General features: G+C 51.7%; 2 protein-coding genes across 4 annotated transcripts in view; both read right to left on the reverse strand.

The window, feature by feature from the left end:
- The window catches only part of LOC138919087 (ral-GDS-related protein-like), a 34,546-nt gene extending 18,010 nt beyond the window's left edge, over window positions 1-16,536 (reverse strand). The window contains exons 1-13 of one of the 3 annotated variants that reach the window (XM_070243119.1): window positions 11,217-11,484; window positions 10,684-10,794; window positions 9,821-9,931; window positions 8,609-8,790; window positions 7,060-7,253; window positions 6,538-6,917; window positions 5,564-5,779; window positions 5,106-5,209; window positions 4,534-4,603; window positions 3,407-3,475; window positions 2,899-2,973; window positions 2,313-2,345; window positions 1,842-1,963 (exon numbers count right to left, since the gene is read on the reverse strand). In XM_070243119.1, the coding sequence (XP_070099220.1) occupies window positions 1,842-1,963; window positions 2,313-2,345; window positions 2,899-2,973; window positions 3,407-3,475; window positions 4,534-4,603; window positions 5,106-5,209; window positions 5,564-5,779; window positions 6,538-6,917; window positions 7,060-7,253; window positions 8,609-8,790; window positions 9,821-9,931; window positions 10,684-10,794; window positions 11,217-11,342 (1,793 nt within the window). In that variant the 5' untranslated portion in view covers window positions 11,343-11,484. Of the gene's footprint in view, window positions 1-1,841; window positions 1,964-2,312; window positions 2,346-2,898; window positions 2,974-3,406; window positions 3,476-4,533; window positions 4,604-5,105; window positions 5,210-5,563; window positions 5,780-6,537; window positions 6,918-7,059; window positions 7,254-8,608; window positions 8,791-9,820; window positions 9,932-10,683; window positions 10,795-11,216; window positions 11,485-14,155; window positions 14,306-15,504 lie in introns of those variants that run through there. The other 2 variants (XM_070243121.1, XM_070243120.1) reach the window with 2 other exon arrangements.
- Window positions 16,537-16,685: 149 nt separating this feature from the next.
- LOC138919088 (protein phosphatase 1L-like) overlaps window positions 16,686-24,756 on the reverse strand; it is a 63,143-nt gene continuing 55,072 nt past the window's right edge. The window contains exons 2-3 of the mRNA XM_070243127.1: window positions 17,654-17,775; window positions 16,686-17,243 (exon numbers count right to left, since the gene is read on the reverse strand). Coding sequence (XP_070099228.1) covers window positions 17,234-17,243; window positions 17,654-17,775 — 132 coding nt within the window. The 3' untranslated portion in view covers window positions 16,686-17,233. The remainder of the gene's footprint in view (window positions 17,244-17,653; window positions 17,776-24,756) is intronic.

The following is a 24,756-nucleotide window of genomic DNA, read 5'->3' on the forward strand; positions in this document are numbered from 1 at the left end:
AATACTCGGCGGTGACCCCTGAGCTGCTGATCACCGGGTGGGGACTCTGGGTGAACTCAGCGCAGTGGCTCTTGTCCACCCATACTGCCAGCCCTTCAGGATTTAAACAAGCAAGGCCGTGTCCATGGATGCCCAGAGATCATAGTTGGGTGGCATTCCCCTGGAGGACATCCCTACACCTGCCCCTCTCAGCCTCAGCTTTCAAAGACCCCAACAGAAATGGCTCACACAGCCCAGGAGGTAACCACAGCACAAGACTGCGGATGAGAGCACAGCCATCCCAGGGGCAAAGGTCTATGGGCTCGGGCCCAGCCAGAACGCAGGACAAGTCAGGAATAACATGACTCAGGGTGTGACGGATGGAGCTCCTAGACCAAGGACGTCAGCACCACACAGACCCGGAAGTCACCTTGGTCAGCAAGGGACCGAGTGGGGGTTTCGTCTGGCCAGGTACATGGACCCTTATCCCGCCTGTCAGAACCCATCCTGGTCCATCAGGCCAGCCAGGAGTGGCTGTGAGGCACCTGAGGGAGGGTGGGGCCTTGAGGGGACTTCTGCCTTGACAAGAGTGAAGAAGGAAGTGCAGGGGCTGGGGTCCTGGGTCACAGGGAGCAGGAGGGTGTCGGGAACGGGGCCCAGCTGGAGCCTGGACGGCTGCACCACAAGTGTTCCCCTGGAGAGGAGACGAGCAGGGAGAGGACTTCGGAGCTGGAGACAAGTTCCCAGCAGGATTCCAGGCCAGGGAAAGGGTGAGCATGCAGCCCCAGGGGGACACTGAGGAGGGGAGGTCCTGCCTGCCCAAAGTCCCTGCACAAATGACCTTCCCCTGGCCTTGTCCTCTCCACACGCACGGTTTGATCTCCTTACGTGTTTTCCCCACTTAGAGCTGATGCGTTTCCAGAGGCTGAACTAGAAAACTACAAGTTCCCAACATGGGGTCCAGAGACACGTCCACAAGAGACGCAGGAAATGTTTCCTCTCCCTCCAGAGTGTGGACGGGCAGCCCCACCCCTGGGGCACAGATTGGGCCTGGCAAGTGGTGGCTTTAGGGCCCCCCATATTTCCGTGGTGGATGCTCGGCCTGAGAAAACACCTCGACCTCCCATCTCAGGGGTCTGAGGGGCTGTCTCTGCTCCTGGCCCAGCTTCACGATGCTGACACGGACCTGTCCTCTGAGGAGGGGCACTTAGGGGTCTCCTTCAGCAGCCAGGGAGGGGCTGCACCTTCCCCCCTCTCCCACACACAATAATCGGATGACTGCAAAATTTCTTCCTCCAGTGAGGAATCTGAGAGTCTGGACAGCGTTTAAATTAGCACAGAATGTGAAAGAACCACCACTCCCAGGCTCTAAGAGAAACAGGACTTTAATACAACAGTCTGCAAATCTGGCATGAACTATTTACAAGCAGTGATTCTCACCCCTACAGAGATGGAAATTGGCCTCAGGAAGGGGTGGCAGGCGGTGGGGCCCTTGCACCCTGAGTGCCCCAGCTGGCTTCCCAGTGCTAAGGAAGAGGACATACGGCCACGGGACACTCACTCCCTCCTCAGCTTCATGATGGCCGTGCTCTCTGGGCCTGGAGAGATTTGCTGGCCAACTAGGAAGGGGGCTCCAGAAGGAAGGACAGGATGTAGCTACAGGACAGAGTGGCACCTGTGAGCCTCCCACAATCCACAGCCCAGGTGTCCCTCCCAGCATCTGCCCAGCAGCTGGAGTCCAGGTGCCCTAGCCATAGCCATGGGACAGGTCAGGGCTGACAAGGGAGCCATGGACTCAGGCTCTCTGGACTGGCCAGCAGGGAGAGTCCACCTGTTCCTCCTCATCTCCTGTCCAGCCTCACCTCTCATCCTCACTGAGCTGCTCCATGTCCCAGAACCAGGACCTGAATAGCTCCTGGGGCTCTAGGTTGTAATTCTCTGCAGCCTCCTGGAGCTGAACGATCTCAATCATCACGCTGTGTTCCTGGGACCAGAGAAAGGAGACGATGCCGACAGAGCCTGCTGGGGATGCTGCAGGGTCTTCAGGGGGTGAGGAGTGGGGCAGGGGACTTGTCCTGGGTCCTTGCTCCCTCCAATTCCATGCAGGTCCTACCTGTTCTCAGAGATGGGTATAAGCCCCTCCTGCACAAAGTTTCGCTTGATGCCCACCGCAGTCCCCACCCCCCTACTGGATGGGTCTCCTAATTCTCTGTCATCCAACACTCTCAATAAATGTAAGACACAGGGGGTGGAGCCCATGAGAGTTCTGCCCAGGGGTGTCTCTGGTTTCAACACCCCTCTCCTCCCTGACATGGAAGGCCACAGCTGCTCACCTTTTTCTTTTTCTCGTGGTTGATCTCATTGCCCTGGAAGGCAGACAGCGAAAGTCCATCAGAACGAGCCCCCTAGCTATGACAAGCCCCCGGGTGCACCCCTTCTCATGGTGCCCTGCTCCAGGTCCAGGAGGGGGCTGGGCATGACAGAAAACAGGACTTGGACCCAGGCCAGGCTCTGGGCTCCAGAGAAGGGAGGACATGGGGGCCGACACTCAAGTACCCTGTAGCCCAAGCCTCTCTGATGACAGACAGGGAGGCTGAGTCCTCAGGCAGGAAGGGACAGCTCCAGCAATGTGCTGCCTGACTTGGAGGCCGACTTCTCTCTCGCCTCCAACAAAACCCATGCGGCTCTGCAGGCGGGCAGCTCTGCTGCTTCGCCAGCCTGGGGACCCGGGACCGGCTCCACGTGGAACCTTCGTTCCCTCATGCCTAAGAGGGGCACACTGTCCCAGCCCACAGGGGAGCCTGGGAGGCTGTCATGACAGGAAGTTACCACATTCTGACCACTCAGGTCTTGGTGCTGTGACTGTGTCTTCCCAAGTCCCAACCTGGTCACCCCCTTCTGGCACCCAGGCTCACTCACATTTACATAATCCTCCATGGCAGTGTCGAGCATGATCAGGTCAGTTAGCATGGTGCCCAGGAAGGGGACGATGCCCTGTGCCATTGGGATTAGATGGGATGAGCCCCTGGTCTCAGGTGTCCCCATGACCCTCCCCTGAAAACTCCTCATGCTCAGCCTCCTGGCCCAGCCCGGGGTCCCCACATGGAGCAGCCTCAAATCCTTTATAGCCGGCCCTCAATCCCCACCCCTCACCCTCCAAGAACACCAGACTCCTCCTGGTCACCTCCCAGGGCCTGCTTTTGGCTGGTCACAGGGCCTTTAATCCTTGGCCCCTACACTCTCCCGACCCACCCTGCTGCAGCTCCCCAGGCCCTCCTCCTGGTCACTTCTAAGGGCGGGTGTCAGGCTCTGCGGCAACAGGAGGAGGGCTGCAGGAGGAAGGCCCCCTCTCTGGATTGGAGCCGCCAGCTGGGAGGGCAGAGTCCCCTCCTCTGACCTTGGAGCCCCTCCCCACAGGCGCACTCACCTTCTGCTGCTGCCTCTTCCGGCCTCTCTGCAGGGTCCTCAGCAGGGTGGCAAACTTGGAGGGCTGCTTCTGCCAGGATTGAGGACAGGGTCAAGGAGGCCATCCTCCCCTCACCCCACTTCTCCTCAGCCCCTCTGACCTCAGCCCTGGACGTCTGAACCAAGTCAGCTGGTACCCATGCTACTCCATCCTCCAGCACACTCTGATTCTAGAACAATCCTAGCTCCAACACTCTCGCTGTGTGACCTTGGGCCGAACGCCTGTCCTCCTTGAGTCAGCCTCCTCATCTGGAAAGTGTGACAACTCCCCCTACCTCGCAGGGGCTCCTGAGGACTCAGCGTCAGTCTACATGGTTCTGGCTCTCACCCCACCCAGCGTGAAAGGGTGGGGCGGGGCTGAGAGGACACTTCGGTTTCTCTTTCATGTGGAGCCTATGAGGTCCACTCAGGAAAGATCCACCGAGCACCACCAGTTTCCTGGACACTTCCCATAAGCCACCTGGGCACCAGTGACTGCTGACTAGGACCCAGGTGAGTGTTCCTGACAGGGACAGACTAGCAGGGACCGTGGTAGGGCCAGTGGGGAGTCACACATGCACAAACATCTGTCATGCTCCAGTCATTCAGACTCAAGGCTGGGCAGCCCATTTGTCCACCTGGCCTGGGGGAATGCCTGGCAGTGCCCATCCCGAGGGCAGGCAGGGTGCCCTCCTCGTGGAGAAGTGGTGAAGACAGAAAGAGCAGTGGGGGCCTGGCTTCCTAAAGACACACTGAGCTGCTTCAGGGAAGAAACATAAGCCCGTCCAACCCATCCATGCAACAGCCTGGAAGAATCTAAGTGCTGACAGCGTGGACCAAAATGAAAGGCAGCCCCTGCTCAACCGGCCAGCTCAGCATCCCCTCCGGGATCAGCCCAGACACCCCCACTTCCTGCCATGACCGGGACTTCCCACCCCACAGACACCTCCCCCACCTGCCCATGGACCAAACATACCCCATCTTCCTGTTCATCCAGGGAAGACTGGAATTGTACACAGAAACTCCAAGTGAGAAATGACCGTCCACATCCTGCCCCGTCCCCCTTCCACACACCCCGCCTCTCCCTCCACATGCCAGCCTCCACTCTACCTTGATGAGCAGCTCCCAGCTAAGGGAGTTGTCCTCATCACAGAGCTTTTTAAATTTTCGGCAGCTCTTCCTGAGGGGGCAAAGGAGAAAGGAGAAACTCAGGAACAATGGGGCAGGGGGCATAAGTGCAAGTCCCTTCTCTATGAGAATCTGGAAAATCCAAACTGCCTGAATGAGGATTTTCGTGGGGGTCCTCTGAGCACTGACGTCACCATGGGACTGCAGAGGGGGATCTCATGTTGGTCACCTGGGGCTGCCACTCCCTTTTCTATGCAGCAGCTGTATTTTGACCAGTTTGGTTTTCCACTGGGCACAGAGTTCTGCTGCTGTATGGCAAACACTTGAAAATCTCCACTTTGGTTCAACCTACTATGTGACAGCCAGGGAACCTGATTCCTGAAGCAGAACTGGGGGCCTAAGTTGCCAGTGAGGATCAGGGACACTGCACACCCACCCAGGCCCTGTGCCCAGGGCTTACTGCCACCCAGGAAGCTCCAGCCTACGAGAGGGCAATGGCAGACACGTGGGAGCGCCCTCCTCCCCCTGGTCCTCCTGTGGAGAGGCCTCCCCACCTGGAGACCTTCCCCCAGGTCTTCTTCAGTCTGTGTATGGGCACGCTCTGCAGAGCCGAGAGGACTGCGTGCAGGGAGGAGATGTTCCTCAAGGCTCGGCACTCCTGAGGAGGGAGAGGAGGAGCTGGGAGGGGGAGCAGGAGCCCTGTCTGCTCTGGCTTCAGTCCCCCTCCCTTCCACTCTCCCCTCCTGAGTGGGACAGAGGGCCAGGGCGCCAGGGTGGGCACAGGTGGACCAAAGAGTAACACTTCCAGGAGGAGGAATTTCGCTCAAAGTAGGAAGGAGCCAGGGAGGAAGTGAGCATCCCACCACTGGGACATGCGAGTCAAGGTCAGTGTGCCCTTGACAGGAAGGACCTAGCGACTGTGCAGGGGCTTAGAGTGCAGCCTTCAGTCCTGAGAGCTGATCAAGGAGAAGGGGCAGTTCCACGGCTCTGGAGAGGGTCTCCCCCCGCCTACCCTGGCCACCTCGATCCACCGCTCCAGAACCTTGGCCCTGCCCCGGGCCGTCACGTTTGGGTCCCCAAGGCAGGACGTCATGACACACTTTACTACTCTGTTGAACTGCACCACTGTGGCCCAGACGGTGGGTGCCACGTTCTCATGTCCGGGCCGGTTTCTTTTGCCCCAGGTGGAGCCCAGACACTCAGAGGGCTCGACGTTCTTGAACACTTCCTGGGGAGGAGGGGGAGTGTCACTCAGCCCTGCCACAGCCCAGCTGAGTGTCCAAGCAGGAGTCCCCGGTCTAAGGAGGGGCTCAGGAAGCTGAGGATGTGTTCTCAGCGTGGTGGGAGCCCCTCGCTTTCATTGTTCTTCCACTGACAGCACCCAGCACAGGAGGACCCAGGACTCCAGACTGGTGGGGAAAGGACAGGAGCATTTACACACAGCCCACCCCCACAAACTGCAAGCTCCAGAGGGCTGCTCCGCTTGGCTCCTCCCAAGGGGGCATCTCCCTGCATCCTGAGCATCCTTGGTCCCAGGCCCCATTCCGCTGCACATTCCCCTGTGCCAGCTACACCCACAGGCTTTGGCAGGTTGTCTCCCTTTTAGTGAAGTACACGTCTGGTGCATCACAAATGCTGAGGCTGCTGAGCATCCCGAGCAGATGGCTGGACCGCCTGAGTTCCTGGCTGCACACAGTGAGTTCTCCTCCCCGACCTCTCGGGCCAGGCCCCACCAGGCTTCCTCTGTGTTCTACTTCACTCCATGTGCTCAGCCCCTCTGTCCAGCAGGGCCTCTTGGTCCCCATCTCTACAGTGTGAGGGTGGAACACGAAGGCTGGGGAGTTGCCCAGATCCCATGGTTGGGAAGTGGTGGAGCTGGGATTGGGACCCAGGTCACAGGAGCCGCCACAGGGAAAAGCAGGTCTGGGCCAGCTGATGGCATAGGGGTGGCCTGCCCCACCCCGCCCTGAGAGCCCGGGTGCTCACCGCGTCAATGGCCGTCAGCTGTTCTGCCACGTCCCTTGGGGAGAAGGCCATGAGGCTAGGCTTCCCATCGGGCTGCTTCTTCCCGGTCACTCGACAGGGGTGGGAAGCCTCTGGAACCGGAGCTGATTCTGCGGCTGTTACTGGAGCCTGAGGTGGAAATCCCAGCAGACCCCTTGGTCCCGTTGAGTCCAGTTCAGGACCTGGCACTTGGGCTGGGGCTGCTGATGGCACTCGCTCGGGGTCTGGAGCAGCTGAGGGCGCTGCTGCCGGTTCCAGCGCTAGAAGTGATGGCAGAAATAGAACTGGAGTTCCGTCCAGCTCCAGATGTGGCCCCTTTTCCGCCTCTGCACCTGGCAGAAGTGCTGGAGCTGGGGCAGGAGCTGGAGAAAGAGAAAGGGTCAGCTACATAAGTTGCTTTCCCCGTGCCTTTCCCCAAACAGGAAAGATCCCACTGTCTTTAAATGAATCCCCAGTCGTGACCCACCCACTGGGGTAGTCTTCCAAGCCTACGGTCTCCCTTACCCTCTGTCTCCAACTCAGTGGCCTGGAAAAGGTCCACCTGGATGAGAAGAGGGGTGGCCTGGTGCTTCAGGACCGAGCCAGGCAAGAGGTCCTGGAGATACGCCAACGTCAGGTTGATCCTGGAGTGGCGCAGCATCTGCCACATATCCTGGGAGTTCTCCTGAGGCCGGGGGCCCCAGATGGGAGAGAGGGCACTGGGGAGAGGCATGTGTGAAGAGAGTCACAGGCCTGGCCTGCTGTTCCACACTGTGTTCCCACAGCACCTTCTCTGTGCCTGAGCCCCAGAGGGTGGACCAGCCACTCCAATCCCTGGGTGGCTGTCCTTGCACTGGAAGGCCTGGTCATCAGCCAATCTAACAGAGAGCCTGTGTGAGTCTGGTCTTCCACCTGACACTCTTTTCCCAAAGGGCCTGGACATAGCCTGCCCCATCCTCCACGCTCGAGCATCAGGACTGAGGTTGGAGGCAGATTTGTGACCAGGCTGCTCACCACCTACTGTTCTAGGCCCCAGTGGCGGTGCTTAGGAGAGGTGCATGTGCAGAGGGCAGGGAGAGGGAGAGGGAACTGTGGAAGCGAGGAGTCTCTCAGTGGCCGACTCAGCCCAGCCTCTCCTCTGCTTCCCATGGCGGGACTGGCACACCGTGAACAGGTCTCTTTGATTCATTTCCTCCTGTAGGGAAGACCGCAGACCTCAGGCCTCCCACAGAAACCCCAAGAGGTGTGAGATCCAGGGTCTGCCAGTCCATCCATAGCCACAGTCCCCATGGTCTCCTAGCCCCTTCTGTGGACACAGGAGGCCCTCCCTCTGGACCCAACACCACTCATGGTCTTAGTTGGTCCTTGAGGTCTGTCATCGTGGTCTGACTATGAGAGCATGCGTCCATATCTAGAGGAGGCCAAGAGGGTGTGACATCTAACGTCCTCTGGGCATGAATACTCACGATGCCCAGAAGTGAGCTTCTAGCTCTCAGGCTAGAATTGAGCCCCAGGGATAGTGTCTGCTTCCTTCATTGGACATCCTTAGTGTGTAGGAAAGGGTATGAATGTAGTAGGAGCTTAACATATGGTATTGAATGAATGAACCCCAACCAGAGCCTTCCCAGAATTCTGAGTGGGCCGGCGTCTCCTCTGCTGCCCACAGAGACCACTGCTCTGGCCGCACCGAAGACAAGGACCAGGATCAGCTAGATGGACTCGCTAAATTGTCTTGCCAATAGGAAAACAGTTTGCTTTCATGTACTTTTCCACACTCAGGAAGGCCACAGGCCAGCGAGGGGAGAGGCAGGGAGTCTCCTCACTGGGGACGGAAGCTGTAAGCGTGAGGACACGCAGCATGAGCAGCAGCCCCTTCTGTGGAGTCCGGCACCAGGCAAGCGTCTGCCGTGCTTTCTCCCGTGATTTCCTTCAGTGACCCTGTGAGGTTCATCCTCTTACCACCCCACTATTTGGATGAGCAAGGTGACGCTCAGAGAGGTGTGGGGACGTTCCCAAGGCACACGTTTATTAGGTAGGAGACTCCCTGCTGTGCTGTGGAGGGGTGGGCACTCACCTCTGGAGCAGCTGGTCCAGGACCTGTGGGGTCGGGTAGAAGGCCTGGTACACACACGGGAAGGTGGTGACGGAGATGGATCTGCCGTGGAAAGATGGTTGCAGGCAGCCTACCACCTTCTGCACTGCGCCTGCCTTGAGGGTCAGCATCGTGCGGGCCTCAGCCACGGATAGGGTGGGTTCCTTGGCATACCACGTGGACAAGGAGGGACACAGAGTCAGTGGAATCACCATGAACCACCAGGAGCATCAGGGTCTGGAGCTCAGACCAGAACCTCCCAGCACCTCAGGAAGTTGTGCAAGAGGGACGAGAGCCCGCCTTGAAAATGGTTTTGGACTTAAAAGTACAATTTGATTTTTAGGGGAATGACAAACACTCAGTACCTTCAAGGCATTCTGTGACCTGAGGAACAATTGTACCTCTGTGCATTAAGAGCCTGAGGTAAGAGCATTATCCCAGGGAGTCATCAATGAACATCCCCACCACAGACAGGAGCAAAGAGATGATTAGTGACCTTCCGCCAATCTGCGGATGTATGTCATGGCAGACCTGGAAAACTTAGAGTCTATTCGGACACGCTTAATATGTGCCCTGCAGTGTTGGCTCAAATGGCAACAGAATTGGGTCATGTCAAGGTCCAACAGCATCGAAAGGCTGAATCACTGTGCAAAATGTCCTCCTCTGTGGAATATGGTGAAGTCACTTAAGCCCTCAGCTCCTCACCTGAGCGGCCTACAATGAGTTGCCGTGTTCTGTGCAATGACAAGTAGCAGAGAAATGTATAGGATCCTGTAATCCCACCGCCATCCTCTTTATGTGTAAATCAGCCTAGCAAGTGTGATGATTCGTGAGGCTTGGAGCAGGTGTGCAAGGACAGTGGCGCTGAGTGCTACAGCTTCCCAGCCGGGAAGTTACAGCAATCAAAACAGGAGCAAAATGCTAAGGTCCTCATGGCCTCGTGAAAAGTGATAACAACATTAAACATTTCCTCTATGATTCCAAGAAACGTGAAGAGTGTCTTTCCACCCTACCCCACAGCTGGCTCGGGAGGAGAGGAGGCCCAGCCTCCTTCAGGAGCAAGGCCGTAGGACACTCCGTTGGGAAAGCCCTGTGAGGGCCCCAGGGGTGTGCTCAGATTCAGACCTGGGTTCCAGGCCGACGCTGAACATCTTGGGGGGGGTGGGGGTAAAGACCTTCTGCTCCTGCTCTCACCTCAGACCGGCACAGGATGCTGCTGGTGGCCTGCTGCTCCTGCTCCTTGACTAGGGAGGGAGAGAAGTCGAACCCAACACATAACTCTTCAAAGATCTCCTGAGTGGAGTTCTGGGAAGACAATGCCCGGCAGACGGGCCAGGAGGCATCAGGAGCCTGCTGGACATCGCCATAGGGGGACACCCCCATGAGAATTTCTGTTCCCTAGTTCAGGAACACAGGAACATCTGCACAGACATCTGACCAGGGAGGGAACTAGATGAAACTTCTAAGGCTCGGGATTAACACAAGGGCAGAGGAGCTTGATCCCCAGCACCCACCTGCTCAGGTTGCCAGCCTGGGGTATGAATATCACAGACTCACCAGTTTTACAGCACGTAACAAACTGCTCTGATTCGAAGTGTTTTGTGAGATGACAAGGTGCAGAGAAATGTATAGAATCCTGTAATCCACGCCCATGCTCTTTGTGTGTAATCAGCCTAGCAAGTGTGATGATTTGTGAGGCTTGGAGCAGGTCTGCAAGCACAGTGGCGCTGAGTGCTACAGCTTCCCAGCCAGGAAGTTACATCAATCAAAACAGGAGCAAAATGCTAAGGTCCTCATGGCCTCGTGAGAAGTGACAACAACAGTAAACCTTTCCTCTACGATTCCAAGAAACATGTGGAGAGTGTCTTTCCACCCGAGCCCTCAGCTGGCTGGGGAGGAGAGGAGGCCCAGACTCCTTTGGGAGTAAGGCCGTAGGACACTCAGTGGGAAAGCCCTGTGAGGGCACCAGGGGTGTGCTCAGATTCGGACCTGGGTTCCAGGCCCAACCTGAACATCTTGGGGTGGTGGGCGGGGAGACCCTCTGCTCCTGCTCTCACCTCAGACCGGCACAGGATGCTGCTGGCGGCCTGCTGCTCCTGCCCCTTGACTAGGGAGGGAGAGAAGTCGAACCCATCATGTAGCTCTTCAAAGATCTCCTGCGTGGAGTTCTGGAAAGACAGTGCCCGGCAGATGGGCCAGGAGGCATCAGGGGCCTGCCTGCACATCGCCACAGGGGGACACCCCCATGAGGAATTCTGTTCCCTAATTCAGGCACAGAGGGACGTCTGCACAGACATCTGACCAGGGAGGGAACTAGATGAAACTTCTACGGCTCAGGATTAACACAAGGGCAGAGGAGCTTGATCCCAGCACCCAGCTGCTCAGGCTGCCAGCCAAGCCCCGGGGTATCAATATGACAGACTCACCTGGCTGACAGCACATAACACTCTCCTCCTGCCCAGGAGGGACCCACTCCTCACCTGCTGCCTTCCCGCACAGCGCCCACGCGTACACACGTATGGGGCTGCTCAGGTGGGATCCGAGTTGTGTCCTGCCCTACAGTGGGCTGCCCTGGGCTGCCCCACATTACCTTTGGGTACCTCCTGCCAAATTGGCCATGAGGCTTGATCCGATGTCCACAACAACACAACAGTCTCACACTCTGGGTTTTCCTGAGCCTAGAGCCTCTGAAAACTGGTACACAACAAGTAAACATGTTTTACTCCGAAGTGTCTCCAGTCAGATGAACTGGCTAGGGGTCTGTCTCTAGAATTAACTGCCTGGTTACCAGAGTTCTAAATCTGTTGGGGTCTATCGCCAAGGAAGTGAGGTCACTTTTTCAAGATTCCATTACCTGGGCTGCTTCCTGTAATCGGACCTACCCAAACCACCCCCATGTCTTCTTCTTAACTCTACATGAGGAGCTTCCACAGCCCCAGCCACAGCTCCCTGGGAATGTGATGAGGGTCCCAGCTTTGAGGAGGCAGAGCAGAATTCAGACCTCCTTTATCTTACCAGTTCTCTGTCCTGGAAAACTCATTGTGCCTCTCAGGGCCTCCCCAGTCTCCAAACCTGCACAAGGGGAATCCGCCTAGAATCTACTTGCTAGGGACATCATCAGGTGTATATGAAATAATATCCATACCACCTGTGAGGTGGTGTCAAGTGCAAGGAATGCACAAACAAAGAGATGGAAGAATTACGAGAAGGGATGTAGCATGAACACCACTCAAACCAGGCCTGGGTTCAGCAATGCGCTATTGCAACAGGCACTTCCTCTCTTGGCCTCATTTCAATGTCAGCACAAGGAGAGGGTTGATGAATGAAATCCAGACACTGTCATCCTCTGGATTCAAACCTCTCCATTGTTTCCTCTTCTGTTTAGAAAGAGACCCAAGAGCCTCATCTTGATCTGTGAGGTGGGCAGCCTTCACCGTGGCTCCCAGAGATCCCCACCCGTGGTACACACATCCCTCACAGATTCCTGTGTGACCACTGAGTGCTTAGTGACTGGCTCTCGCCAATAGAACACAGCCAATGTGGACGAGTGTCATGTCTAAATTTTAAACATAGAAAGTCTCTGACTTCTTTCTTATTCCCTCTCTTAAGTTCCGTCTCTCTCTCTTTCCCGTGCCTCTCTCTCTCTCCTGTCCCTGAGCTGTGGAATCAAGCACACACGTTTTGAGCTGCCATACACAGAGGCCCACATGGGAGAGAACCGAGGCAGCGCCCAGGCCAACAGACAGAAAGGAACCCATGCTCTGAGTCCAAAGTGCACCTCGACTCCTTTGAGTGAACCTGAGAGGAAATCCTCTGCCAGTCGAGCATCACTTGAGGCCGCGGCCGCGGCCTTGAGGCATCTCGAGCAGAAGAACCAAGCTAATCTCTGTCTGATTCCTCAACCACAAAAATTGTGAGATATGAGGCATTTGCCGTTTACAGATGCAAGGCACTGGAACCGTGATTTCAGGCCCCAGGATCTGGCCCTGCCCTCCGCCGCCTCCTCTCTCCCCCCAGGCTCCCTCCAGCCACACTGGCCACCTTTCTCACATCCTCTGGCCAAACCCCCTTCTGCCCATGAGCGACTACAGCAGGGGTGCCTTCTCCCTGACACGCCGCTCCCAGACTTGTGCAGGGCTGGCTCCCTCTTGTCATTCTGGTCCCAGGAAATGTCGCCCCAGTGAGGCCTTTCAGACCCCTACCCGGTGACCCCTGGCCCTCCCTCACAGGCCCCTGAATGTCCCCTCAGCGCTGGCTCTTTCCCCTCTCATGTCTTTGCTTTCATGCTTTTGTCCTTGTCCCCTCCAGAGTGTGAGCTCCTGACCGGCAGGGACCACTCAGTCACTGTCAGCCCTGCACTTACACCCACCTGAGCACCTGGCACAGGGTGAGTGCTCGGTGCACAGTCGCTGAGTGAAGAATTGTGAAACTCGTGTCCCCTCCTCCTGCTCTTCACCAAGTCAGACTGTGGAGAGGAGCGCTAGTACCAGGAGGAGTGAGTTCTCTCTGAGGCGGGGCACAGCCGGAAAGGCCTCTGCACAGCTATTCGCTGCTCCAGCAGCTGAGGCAGGCTGAGTGGGCGCCGTGTAAGTTTAAGAAGTCAGCACAGGGACTGGATGCACACAGCCTGCGCAATGACACCACCAGTTCACTTAACATCCGTCACTGAAAACAGAAAAGTAAGTGTTTGCTTGTGATGAGAAGTTTAGCTTCTTGGTTCTTAGCAATTTTGAAATGTACCACACAACAGTGTTAACTTAGGCAGTGCTGTGTGGCAATTACATCCCAATAGAAGTGACAACAGTGAAAACGCAACCTCATTGGGCACCACTGAAGCTGGAGGTTGCCTGCCCCCTGGTGGCCAGCACCAGCACTGCAGCCCTGGCAGAAGCCACCAAACAGGAAGTCTCTTTGGGTGTCCTCAAGGCAGAGGCTCCCCACTGTCCCAGGGGTAAAGGAGCAGGACCTGCAGGCTTCCAGGCCGTGGGAGGAACCTCAGGAGCCTCCCTCTACCTCATCTTTCTGTCCCTCCACTTGGGTGTCCTTTTTTCTCAGGAAGCATCCTGACCTCAACCAAGGCAATGATTCTCCTCTCCAGCCAAGTGAGGACCTCGGGAGTCCAACAAGGACTGGTCTTGTCCCTGGACTCTGGCCTTAGTTCACAGTGCTCTGGCATGTTCTTCCTTATCCCAAGTTCTCATCCACCCGAACCCCCAAGCCTCTCTCAGTTCTAAAGGATCTCCAGCAGGTGGGAAAGCATTTTCTCAGGTGCTCAGAGCACAGGGCGTCATCGATGGAGAACCAAGGGCCACAGACCCTTCGTGAGCATCATACGGAACCCAGGGAGACACCAGCTGGACGCACTCCACTTGACACAGGAGGACACCAAGGTCTTCTCTCCTCTAACCAATGTCTACACAAGAGGAGAACGGCTCCTCAGAGTAGCAGGTGCCCACAGAAGTGGACTCCAGCTCCCCAGTCCTGTGCCCTCCAGGCTGGGTCAGGGATGCCCTTGGAACAGGTACACACCTAGAAACCTCAGGGATTCTTCGGTCCGTCTCAGGCCTTCTGGTCATGTAGGCAGGAGGACGGATGCTACTGTTCATGGCAGAGCTGCCTCCAACTGCCTTCTCCTCGGCGTCTTGTCACTTCCCTGGTGTCTGCTCTTTCCTGGGGTCCCTGCATGGTCCACACAGGAGAAATCGGTGTGAGTGTGCCTGTGCATGATTGGATGCGAACAGGAAGATGACCCCCCCATGGACGGGGTGGGCAGGGCTCCCCTAGGACCATGAGGTCCCTGTTTCCAAAGAAAATCCAAAGGGAAGGGGTTGAGCCTTGGCCGAGGAAGCCAGAGCCCTGCCGGATTCTCTGGATTCTGACCCCCTCCTGAGGTCTGGGTCAGTCCCTCCAACTTCCTGGGCCTCAGATTCCCAAATGGACAAAGAACACGTTTTGTAAGAGCAAAGTCAAAATGGACCCTCTGCAAATGAAACAAGTACCATGCTTTGCCCTCCCCCCACTGTTTATCCTCCAAGGAGACTTCGAACCTACACGGTGTCTATTACTGGGTAAAATCACCCTCAGCATACAAAACTGATAATGGTTAAAATGGCACACGGTGAACTTTATCAGTGACTAAATATCGATGGAAGAAGAAATACATCCGAATATATTTTGATATGACTGATAAGATTCAGGAAAGTTTACTTGCTAGAAAGAATAACACCTAAACAAAACTTAAAATGTCAGAACCTGTAGTCAGTACATTATGATGTAGATTAAAAGAAATTCAGTCATTTGCATAACAATTAATTGATTCTGAGAAAAAATAGATTCAGTGAATTAATAACAAAATGGATACACTGGAATTGTTTTATGGTGCTTATTTTATAGCAGTCAAGGAATTAATACTACTATATTGCATTTTGAAAGTCACTAATAGCGTAAATCTTAGAAGTTCTCATCACAAGAAACACATTTGTAACTCTTGATGATAGACGTCAACCAGACTTCTTATAGTGATCATTTCACAATATACACACATATTGAATCATTCTGATGTAGACCTGAAACTGATATAAAACAAACTTAAATTTAATATTAAAAATGTCTTACTATGTTTTCTCTGAAAAATACATGGTCACAAAAATTTTGCAGAGTTTTGTATAATTCTGATTTCAAGGTTCTCTTAGGCCCAGAATGAAAACATTTGTCTGATCAAAGTTGCCTCAGGTACAAGGGCTGAGACAAACACCAGGGTCAGAATGGAAGAGCACGAATGGAAACACTAAATCATCCTCTGCTCATTTCTTTGTATTTGCACTTTTAACAGAAAATATATTTGTATTGGCTTAAAACGCACATAATGTGAAACTTACCGTCCTGACCATTTTTCTGTGTGCACGCCATCAAGCACATTGACTTCCTTACGCGCACCTTCAGTGTGTTGGCCACAGTCGTACGGTGGTGCAGCCATCACCACAGTCCATCTTCAGAACTCTTGTCACCCCACAGAACTGAAGCTCTGTCCCCACTCATCGGTCACTCCCCTTCCCCTGCTCCCGCCCCTGGCCAACAGCATCCGCTGTCCGTCTCTCTGAATCTGACCATTTCAGGAATGCCATATAAGTGGAGTCACACAAGGCCAGTATTTTTGGGACTGGTTGATTTCATTTAGCATAATTTCCTAAAGGTTCATCCCTGTTGTCTCATATCTCAGAATATCCTTAGTTTTTAAGGATGAATAACATGCAATTGTATATATATACATGCCCATGTTGCTTCTCCATTCATCCCTGGATGGATCCTTGGGCTGTTCCACGTTTCAGCGATCATGAACAATGATGCCGTGAACATGGGTGTTCAAATATGTCTTTGAGACCAACTTTTCAGCTCTGAGGTGTATATATCCTGTAGTAGAATTGTTGGGTCATTTAGTGATTCTATTTTTAATTGTTTTAATGAAATGCCATGCTGATTTCCACAGCAGCTATACCATTTTACATTCCAGCCACAGTGTACGTGGGTCCAATATCTCCACATCTTTGCCAGCATGCCTTTCTTCACTGTCTGTTTTTTGGGGGTGCCGTCACATGGATGTGAGGTGGTGTCTCATTGAGATTTTGACTTACATTTCCCCAGTGATTAGTCACATTAAGCATCTTTTTAGATGCTTGTTGACCATTTGCGTATCTTCTTGGAGGAAAAGTCTATTCAAGTACTTTGCTCATTTTTGATTTGGGTTGTTTGTTTTTTTGTTGTTGAGTTGAGAAGTTCTATGTCTATTCTGGAGATTCAGCCCTTGTCAGATAGATCATTTGCAAATATGGGCTCCCATGCTGCATGGGTTGTGTTTTTACTCTGTTGAGGTTGTCTTCAGAGGCAGAAAAGGTTTTAATATTCACGAATTTTGGCGTCTGTACTCTGTTTTTTATTGCCCATGCCTTGAGTGTCATATCCATGAAATCATTGCCAAGTCCTATTGTGAAACGTTTTGTCCCATGTTTTCCTCAAAGTGTTTCAGTTCTTACATTTGGGTCTTGATCCATTGAGAATTAAGTTTTATATCTGGCGTGAGGTCAGAATCCAAGTTTAGATTTTGCATGAAAATATCCACTTTTTCAGGAACCACTGGTTGAAAAGACTGTCTTTTCCCCGTTGAACAACCTTGGCCACCTTATTTCTGGGCTCTCTATTCTGTTCCGATGCTCTATGTGTCTGTCTTTATGCCCTTACAATGCTGTTTTGATATCGTAGGTTTGTAGCAAGTTTTACATCAGTAAAAACAGAGTCCTCCAACTTAGTACTTCCTTTCAAGACTATTTTAGACATCTGGGCATACTTGAGATTCCATATGAATTTTAGGATGGGTGTCTTTCAGCACAAAATGTCATTAGGATTTTGATAAGGACTGCATTTAATTGGTTCATCTCTTTGGAGGAAGCTGACATCTTAACAACAAGGAGGCTTCCAATCCACGATCACAGGACACCTCTCATTTCTGGTAGTGCCGGGTGGTTGTTCAGGTGGAGGGGACAGCACTCTTCCAAGTAGTCACGCAGGGTCCCAGAATTCCTCCACACTGTGCCTTCAGCATTTCCTCAGAACTCATCGACATCTGCATCCAGTCAAGGGAGAGAAAAATGCGTGTCAAATGCATGTGGGAAGTTTTCAAGGACTGGGTGTGGATGTAGCACACGTCTGTGCCACCCTCTCCCCTGGCCAGAACTACGCATGGAACCAGCAGACCCTAACAGTCGGCACTGCAGGAAGAACCAGCGGACCCCACCAAATTTGGGACTGTGGACTAACCAAGGGCTAGAGACTCAGTGTCTCAGGGAACCATCTGCCAGCTCCAGCTGCCTGCTAAGACTCTGACTGGCACTGTGGACGAACCCAGGGCTGAGACAGATGCTCTGCTAGAGCATCCTGTCAGACTACACTGGCCCGTTAACCTGCGCCTGGAAAGTCACTTAGCTCAGGAGCTCAATGCAAGGAGAGTGGAGCTGAGATGCACGAGACACTTACCCACAGCCCTCAGAGACAGCAAAAAAGATGGAGAATCCAAAGGCTTCATGGGTACCAATGCATGTGTTTCTCATCCCCGAAGCAATGAGAAGTGTCCTTCGAATCCCGCTGCTGCCACCAAGCTGTTAAGAAAGAAAATACAACTGTGTAAGTCTAAAGAACTTCATTGCTTTATTCACCAATTCCTGCATCCGGAGGCATCCAAACTAGCAGATAGAAAGCAGCTCCAAGGAGCTGTACAGAATGAAAGACTTTGAAAGGCAAAAGGGAGAAGAAAAAGAAGTCACAGCAGGCGGGAAGATCGCTCGGTTATTGCAAGGTTACTTTCCTCAGGGGACAGCAGCAGTCTATGACGTGGAATACCTACCTAGGGCTGATTGGGGGATTCCTAATCCACTGGTTTAAGATTCTGTTTCCGGGAGAGTCGAAAATCTAATGAAGTCAAGACTCAGTTTGGTGAGGTGGGGCTTAGCGTAAGAGGTTCCTCTTGGGGCCCGCCGTCTGGTTTTGACACATGACTCTGCTGGCCCCCTGCTGGCCCCGGGTACACCCGGGTTTCCCTTCCTGACCATTGTTGGTCACACATCCACTGCACCTGCCTCCAGTTCTCCCCCTTCCACACCGCAATCCCCGCCATGACTCCCTCTGACACTATCACGACTTCTCCCACCACACTGCCCTGCTTTCCACAAGGCCAGCAAGAGGCTTCGTAAGCACCACTTCATCAGTCCAGTGGGCTGAGTGGGCTGCCCAGCATCGGGACTCAGAAACTGGTGAGCCTGTCACACGGCCTCCAATCACCGGTACCCCAGCTGAAGTGCCTGCCCTGATGAGAAACTCAATTTTAGCCAGCTCCATCGAACAGCATCTTTGCCCCAAGCTTCCCTTCAAAATACTCCACACATTTTCTGCCCCAGCTGTTTTTTGAGGAGTCATTTTGGGGGAGCCTTTGAGGCCACCTTGGTGATTCTGTGCCCGGGCACAAGCAGCTCTTGGCCCACACATGCTTTGATTGTATCACCTGGAATCGTAGAGCACAGGGAGCCACTAGATGGGCACCAATCACTGGTTTGACCACCAAGAGCCCTGTGAATATTTTAAAGTGGGAACGTCCACTTTCGGGTCTTCCTGTGGGCGCACGTCACAAGGCGCTCCCTGGTACCCCGCTCTCCCCCACATCCTCTGACCAGCTTTCCCCAGGCGATGTTCTGCAGTACATCATTGTCTCCATGGACCTGCCCCTAGAGGTGCACCCCACAGACCAGGAGTCCCTGGGTTTCCTGCCCTGACAGGCTACCACCGACCCAAAGAGATATGTCTGTTCTACTAGGATGACTGGACTGGCATAGAGGAGTGGCCCTAGCCACAGAAAAGCAGGTAATTGAGGCCACCCAGAAGTGTGGACAAACAACCCAACACGGACAGCAGCTCCATGAGACTCTATTCTACTCCTTGTAGGACAGTCGTCTAAGTCTCTGCCAAATGGTTTTAGGAAACTACCTGGCCTCAGACTATCTCTACTGGCCAAGGAAGGAGGGGTCGGGGCCCTCCCATGGTCTACCACCTGCATGTACATCAACAACTGACAAGTTCAAACCTACCTACACCAGAGGGTCCAAGAGGTGAGAATATTGTCGAGTATAACCGAGATCTCTGAACAGATTCCCAGGGCCCCCAAGACCACTGACCTATTTTCTTGGCTGGTCTTTTCAAGGTGGAGACCATGACTATGGACTGGATCTCAGACTGTTGCTTGTGTGATTTTCGTACTTGCTACTAGACCCTAATCAGATGTTTACTCTCAGGGCTACACCGTGCCTTACCCCTAATAGCTGCATGAATTACCCTAATTTCAAATTTTCACTGAAGAAAATCTGCTCAACATAAAATACACCATTTTAAGTATTTGAAAGTACACAAGTCAGTGACGTTTAGGACAATGAGAATGTTGTGTGGCTATCACTACTATCTAATTCCAGAACAGTTTTAATACCTTGAAAAGAAACCACACTCACTCCCTCTGTGCTTTGCCCTAACCCAAGGCCATGGAAGCACCTCATCTGTTTCCTCTCCCTGCGGATTTGGTATTCTGGACATTTCATTCAAATGGAATCAAAGAACCTGTGGCTTTGTGTACCACTTCAATTAGACACTTTTTTTAAGGATCATCCAGGGCTGAGCACGTCGCAGTGCTTTCTTCCTTTTTAGGGCTGTGTTATATCCCATAGTATCAATATGCCACATTTGCTTTATGTGTTCATAATTTGGTAGAAAGTTGGGTTTCTTTCACTTTTGGACTACTGTGAATACTGCTGCTTTGAATGTCCATGGACAGGTTTTCCTGTGAGTGACCATATGTTTTCCATGTTCTTTTGGAGCTGCCTCACAATGGACTATCCAGCTCAATGGTACTGATTGCTCGAAGATCTTAAGAAACGCAAGGCTATTCTCTACAGTGGCTGCATCATTTTACATTCTCACCAGTGATGTATGAGGGCTCCCCTTGCTCCTCATCTTTACCAACACTTGTGATTTTCCTTAATGTTGAATACAGCCTACATACTGAGTTCGAAACAGTAGCACATTGTGGTTTGAATTTCCGTTTCCCTAATCATGAATGACATCGAGCATCTCTCTTGTGCTTATGGGCCATCTGGATATCTTCTGGAGAAATGTCTATTCCAACCGTTTGCCTATTTTAATTGTTTTATTTCTCTTTTATTACTGACTTCTAAGAGATATTTATGTATTCTGAAGACTACATTATACAAGTTGAAAGTCGGAGAATTCAAGACCCCACTTTCAACAATGGATAGAACATCCAGACAGAAACTAAGGAAATGGCAGAAATAAATGACATTAAATACTAAGGACATTGTATTGAAGAGCAGCAGAATACACATTCTTCTCAAGAGCACACAGAATATTTTCCAGAAGAGATCATGTTTGAGGTCACAAAACAAATCTTAACAAAATTAAGACGACTGAAATTATACCAAGTATCTGTCCTGAACACAATGGCATGAAACTAGAAATCAACATCGCAAGGAAACCTGCATCATTCCTGAGAGATGGAAATTAAACAGCAGCCTCTTACACAGACATTAGGTCAAGGAGGAAATCAAGAGGGAAATTTAAATATAGCTCAAGACAAAAAGAATTAAAAACACAACAAAACTACGGGATGCAGCAAAAATAATACTAAGAGGGAAGTTTACAGTGATTAACTTGTAACATCTTAAAGAACGATCTCAAATTAACAACCTAACTGACAACACACAGCACTAGAAAAAGGGAAAACTGAACCCAAAGTTAGCAGAGAGATGGAAGTCACAAAGGTGAGAACAGAAAAAAGGAAATAGAGGAGGAAGGCAAAAGATCAAAAGGATGAGCTAATGTTTTGAAAAAAGAAAATGGACCAATGCTTAGAAGATAGAATGCCTCAGAAAAGAGAGAAGAAGCAAGTAAAGTAAATGAGAATTGAAAGAGCAGGTCTTACAACTGATGCTTCAGAAATAAAAAGATCATAGAGATGCTTCTGAGCTCTGGCTCACTAACACAATGGGTGACCCAGCAGACTAAGTTCCTAGAAGCAACCTACCCAGTCTCACCCATGAGGAAACAGACAACTGAAGAGACCAGTGACAGAGAAGGAGGCTGAGTCAGTGATCACAAATCTCCCACAAGGAGGAGAGGGAGGGCCCGACTTCATCGCAGACGCAGAGCCGGCCTGCCCAGCAGCAGGCTGACTCCTATGCACCTGCTGGCGCCCTGCATGCTCCTGCAGACGCAGGCCACTGGCTCACCCTGGCACACGCCAGCTCTAGTGGCCTCAAGCAGAGTCCTTGGCACCAGGGACTCAGCAGGCTCCAGAAACCCAGGCCCCCATCTCAGCCTAGTGCCTGCCATCTTCAGCAGCCCGAGGTGGCTCCCGTGACCCCAAGTTTTGTCCCTGGGACCAGGCTCCTGGTGGGTAGTGGAGGATCCACACTGTGGCTGACGCAGTGCCTGCCTTCTCCCGTGGCCTCAGGCAGCTTCCATGGCAGGGCTCCCAGTGGGTTCTGACAAACCAGCACCCCAGCTCACTTCAGCATTTACTGACTCCAGCGACCCCAGGCAGATCCCAGGGCGCCAGGCTCCCAATGGGCTCCTGGGAACTCAGGCCCATGTCTCACCAGGGCACCTTACAGGTCCAGCAGCCCCAGGCAGCTCCCAGGGAAACAGGCTCCTGGCAGGCCCCTCCACAACCAGGTCCCCAACTAACACATGTGCTTGCTGACTCAGGTGGTCCCCGACAGCTCCCACGGCACCAGGTACCAACAGCTTCCCAGGAACCCAGGCTTCCACCTTAAAACAGCACCTGCTGGCTCCTGCGACCCCTGGCTGATCCCATAGCTCCTGGCTCCCAGCTGGCTCCCAGGATCCCAGACTTCTGACCCACTCCAGCACATGCTGTCTCTCATGACACCTGGCTCTGTCAGACTCCCGTGAACAAAGACTCCCAGCTCACCTCAGCACCAACCAACTCCCATGGCCCCAGATGACTCCTGCCGCCCCCGGTTCTCAATCACCACGTGCAAACCCATGCTCCAGGGCTGGTACTCACCAACTCAGGTCCCAGCTGTGCCCAGGACCAGACTGGATGACATGCACCAAGCTTTCCACTCACCCCAGCACCGGGCTGCCCAAGGACTCCAGCAGCAAGCCTGCCCCGGGACCCCACCAGATGGCCCACATGGAACCCCAAGATGGGCTCACTGTGCCCAAGCCCGTCAGTAAAGCCTGGGAGAGGCACCCACTTCCTCAAATTTTCTGACCTCACAGCAACGCCACAAAGATCGTGAATAATCAAAGACCCATAACACCACCAAAGAGAATTATAAAACTCCAATGTCTGAAGAAGAAATGGGGATATAAGAACTATCTGACCAACGCTTCAGAACACTGCTCTTGAAAAATTCAGTCAGCTCTTGAATTCAGATCCCTACTAACGGAAGTTAGGAAAATCGTGCAAGAACAAATGAGATGATCAACACAGAAATAGAAATCATTAAGGCAAAACAAACAGCAATACTAGAGTTAAAGACACAAAGACTGCACTGAAAAATTCCATAAACAGCTTCAAAATCAGATTCAACAAGGTAGAAGCCATAAGTAGTGAAGAAGAAAACATGATGTTTGAAATCATCCAGTCAAAGGAGCAAGAAGAAAAAGCATGAATGGGGTGAGGAAAGCCGATGTAAATTATGGGATCCCATAACCAAAACAGCTGTGCATTATTGGATCACCAGAGGAAAAGAGAGGGAGAACGGAAAACAAAGTTGATTAACAAAAATAATCGCTGACAAGTTCCCAAATCTGGAGAGAGATTTAGACATCCACGTTCAGGAAGCTAATACGTCACCCCAACATTTCAGACTCAAATCATCTTCTCCAAGGCAGATTATAATAAAACTATCAGAACTCAAAAAAGGATCATACAACATGATCAAGTCCAACATTTGCAAATCGATAAATGTGACATGCCACACTAATCGAATGAAGGTGAAAATCAGAAAATTAACTCAGCAGATGTAGAAAAAGCATTTGACAAGATCCAGCACCCCTTCAAGATAAAAACTATCAATACATTGATTATTGGAGGAACATACACAAACTTAATAGAAGGTGTACACGACAAACACACACGTAAGAGCATACTGAACGGTGAAAGGCTGAAAGCTTTCTTGCAAAAGATCGAGAGCAAGCCAAGGGTGCCCACTCTCAACAAGACTTAGGAAGGCTTAATCAGAGAAATTTGGCAAGAGAAAGGAATAAAACGCATCCGAACCTCAAAGAAAGAAATATAAGTACCTCTGTTTGCAGACGGTATGATCTTATTTAGAGAAAGTCCTAAAGACTTTCCCCTAAACTGTTAGAACTAATAAATGAATTTAGTGAAGCTTCAGGATACAAATACACAAATCAGTGGCGTTTCTGCACGCTAGCAATGAGCCATCTAAAAAAGATATGAATGAAACAATCCTGTCTACAAAAGCATCACAAACAATGAAATGCTTAAGAATAAATTTAACCAAGAAGGTGAACCATCTATACACTGCCAGCTATAAGACAGTGATGAAACAAATTGAAGAAGACACAAAGAAATGGACAGACATCCTACGTTCACGGATCAGAAGGAATTAATGGTGTTAAAACTACCACCCAATGCTATCCAATGCCATCTCAAGATTCAACGCAATTCCCATTAAAATTCCCAGGGTATTGTTAACAGAAACAGGAAAAACAATCCTAACATTCTTATGGACCCACAAAAGACCTCAAATAACCAAAGCAATGCCAAGAAAGAAAATCAAAGCTGGAGACATCACAATTCCTGATTTCAAACTTTATTACAAGGATATGGTAATAAAAATGGTAAGGTACAGGTTTAAAAATAAACACATAGACCCACACAACAGAATCAGGAGCCCAGAAGTAAAACCACACACATACACTCAGCAAACAGTTCACATCTGAGGTAAGAAGATTCAAGGCAGAAAGGAAAGTCTCTACAATAATTGGTGTAGGGAAAACTGGGTAAGCACATGCAGAATGAAATTGGACCCCAATTTCACACCACTCTAAAAAATTATCTCTAAAGGAATTAAAGACCTAAATGTAAAACCCATAACGGTACCACTACTACAAGAAAACATAGGGGAAAAGCCCCTTGAAATTGGTCTTGGCCATGATTATTTGGATGGAACACCGAAAGTTCAAGCAACAAAAGCAGAACTTAGCAAGTGGGATTACATCAATCCATAAAGTTTCCTCACAGCAAAAGAAACAATCAGCCAAAAAAAGGGGGTTAATATCCACAATATATACGGAATTCTTACACGTCAAGAGCAAAGAAACCAAAAGTATGATTTACAAATGGTCAAAGGACTTGAATACTTTTCCAAAGAAGACATAAAAATGGCCAACAGGTACATGAAAAGATGCTCATAATCACTAACCATTGGGGAAATGCAATCAAAACTGTAATGAGCTATCACCTCACACCTACCAAATTGGTTATCCAGAAGACGACAGACAGAAAGCACTGGTGACGCTGCATA

The sequence above is a fragment of the Equus caballus genome, chromosome 19 (genome assembly GCF_041296265.1).
Source record: "Equus caballus isolate H_3958 breed thoroughbred chromosome 19, TB-T2T, whole genome shotgun sequence".
NCBI lineage: Eukaryota > Metazoa > Chordata > Mammalia > Perissodactyla > Equidae > Equus > Equus caballus.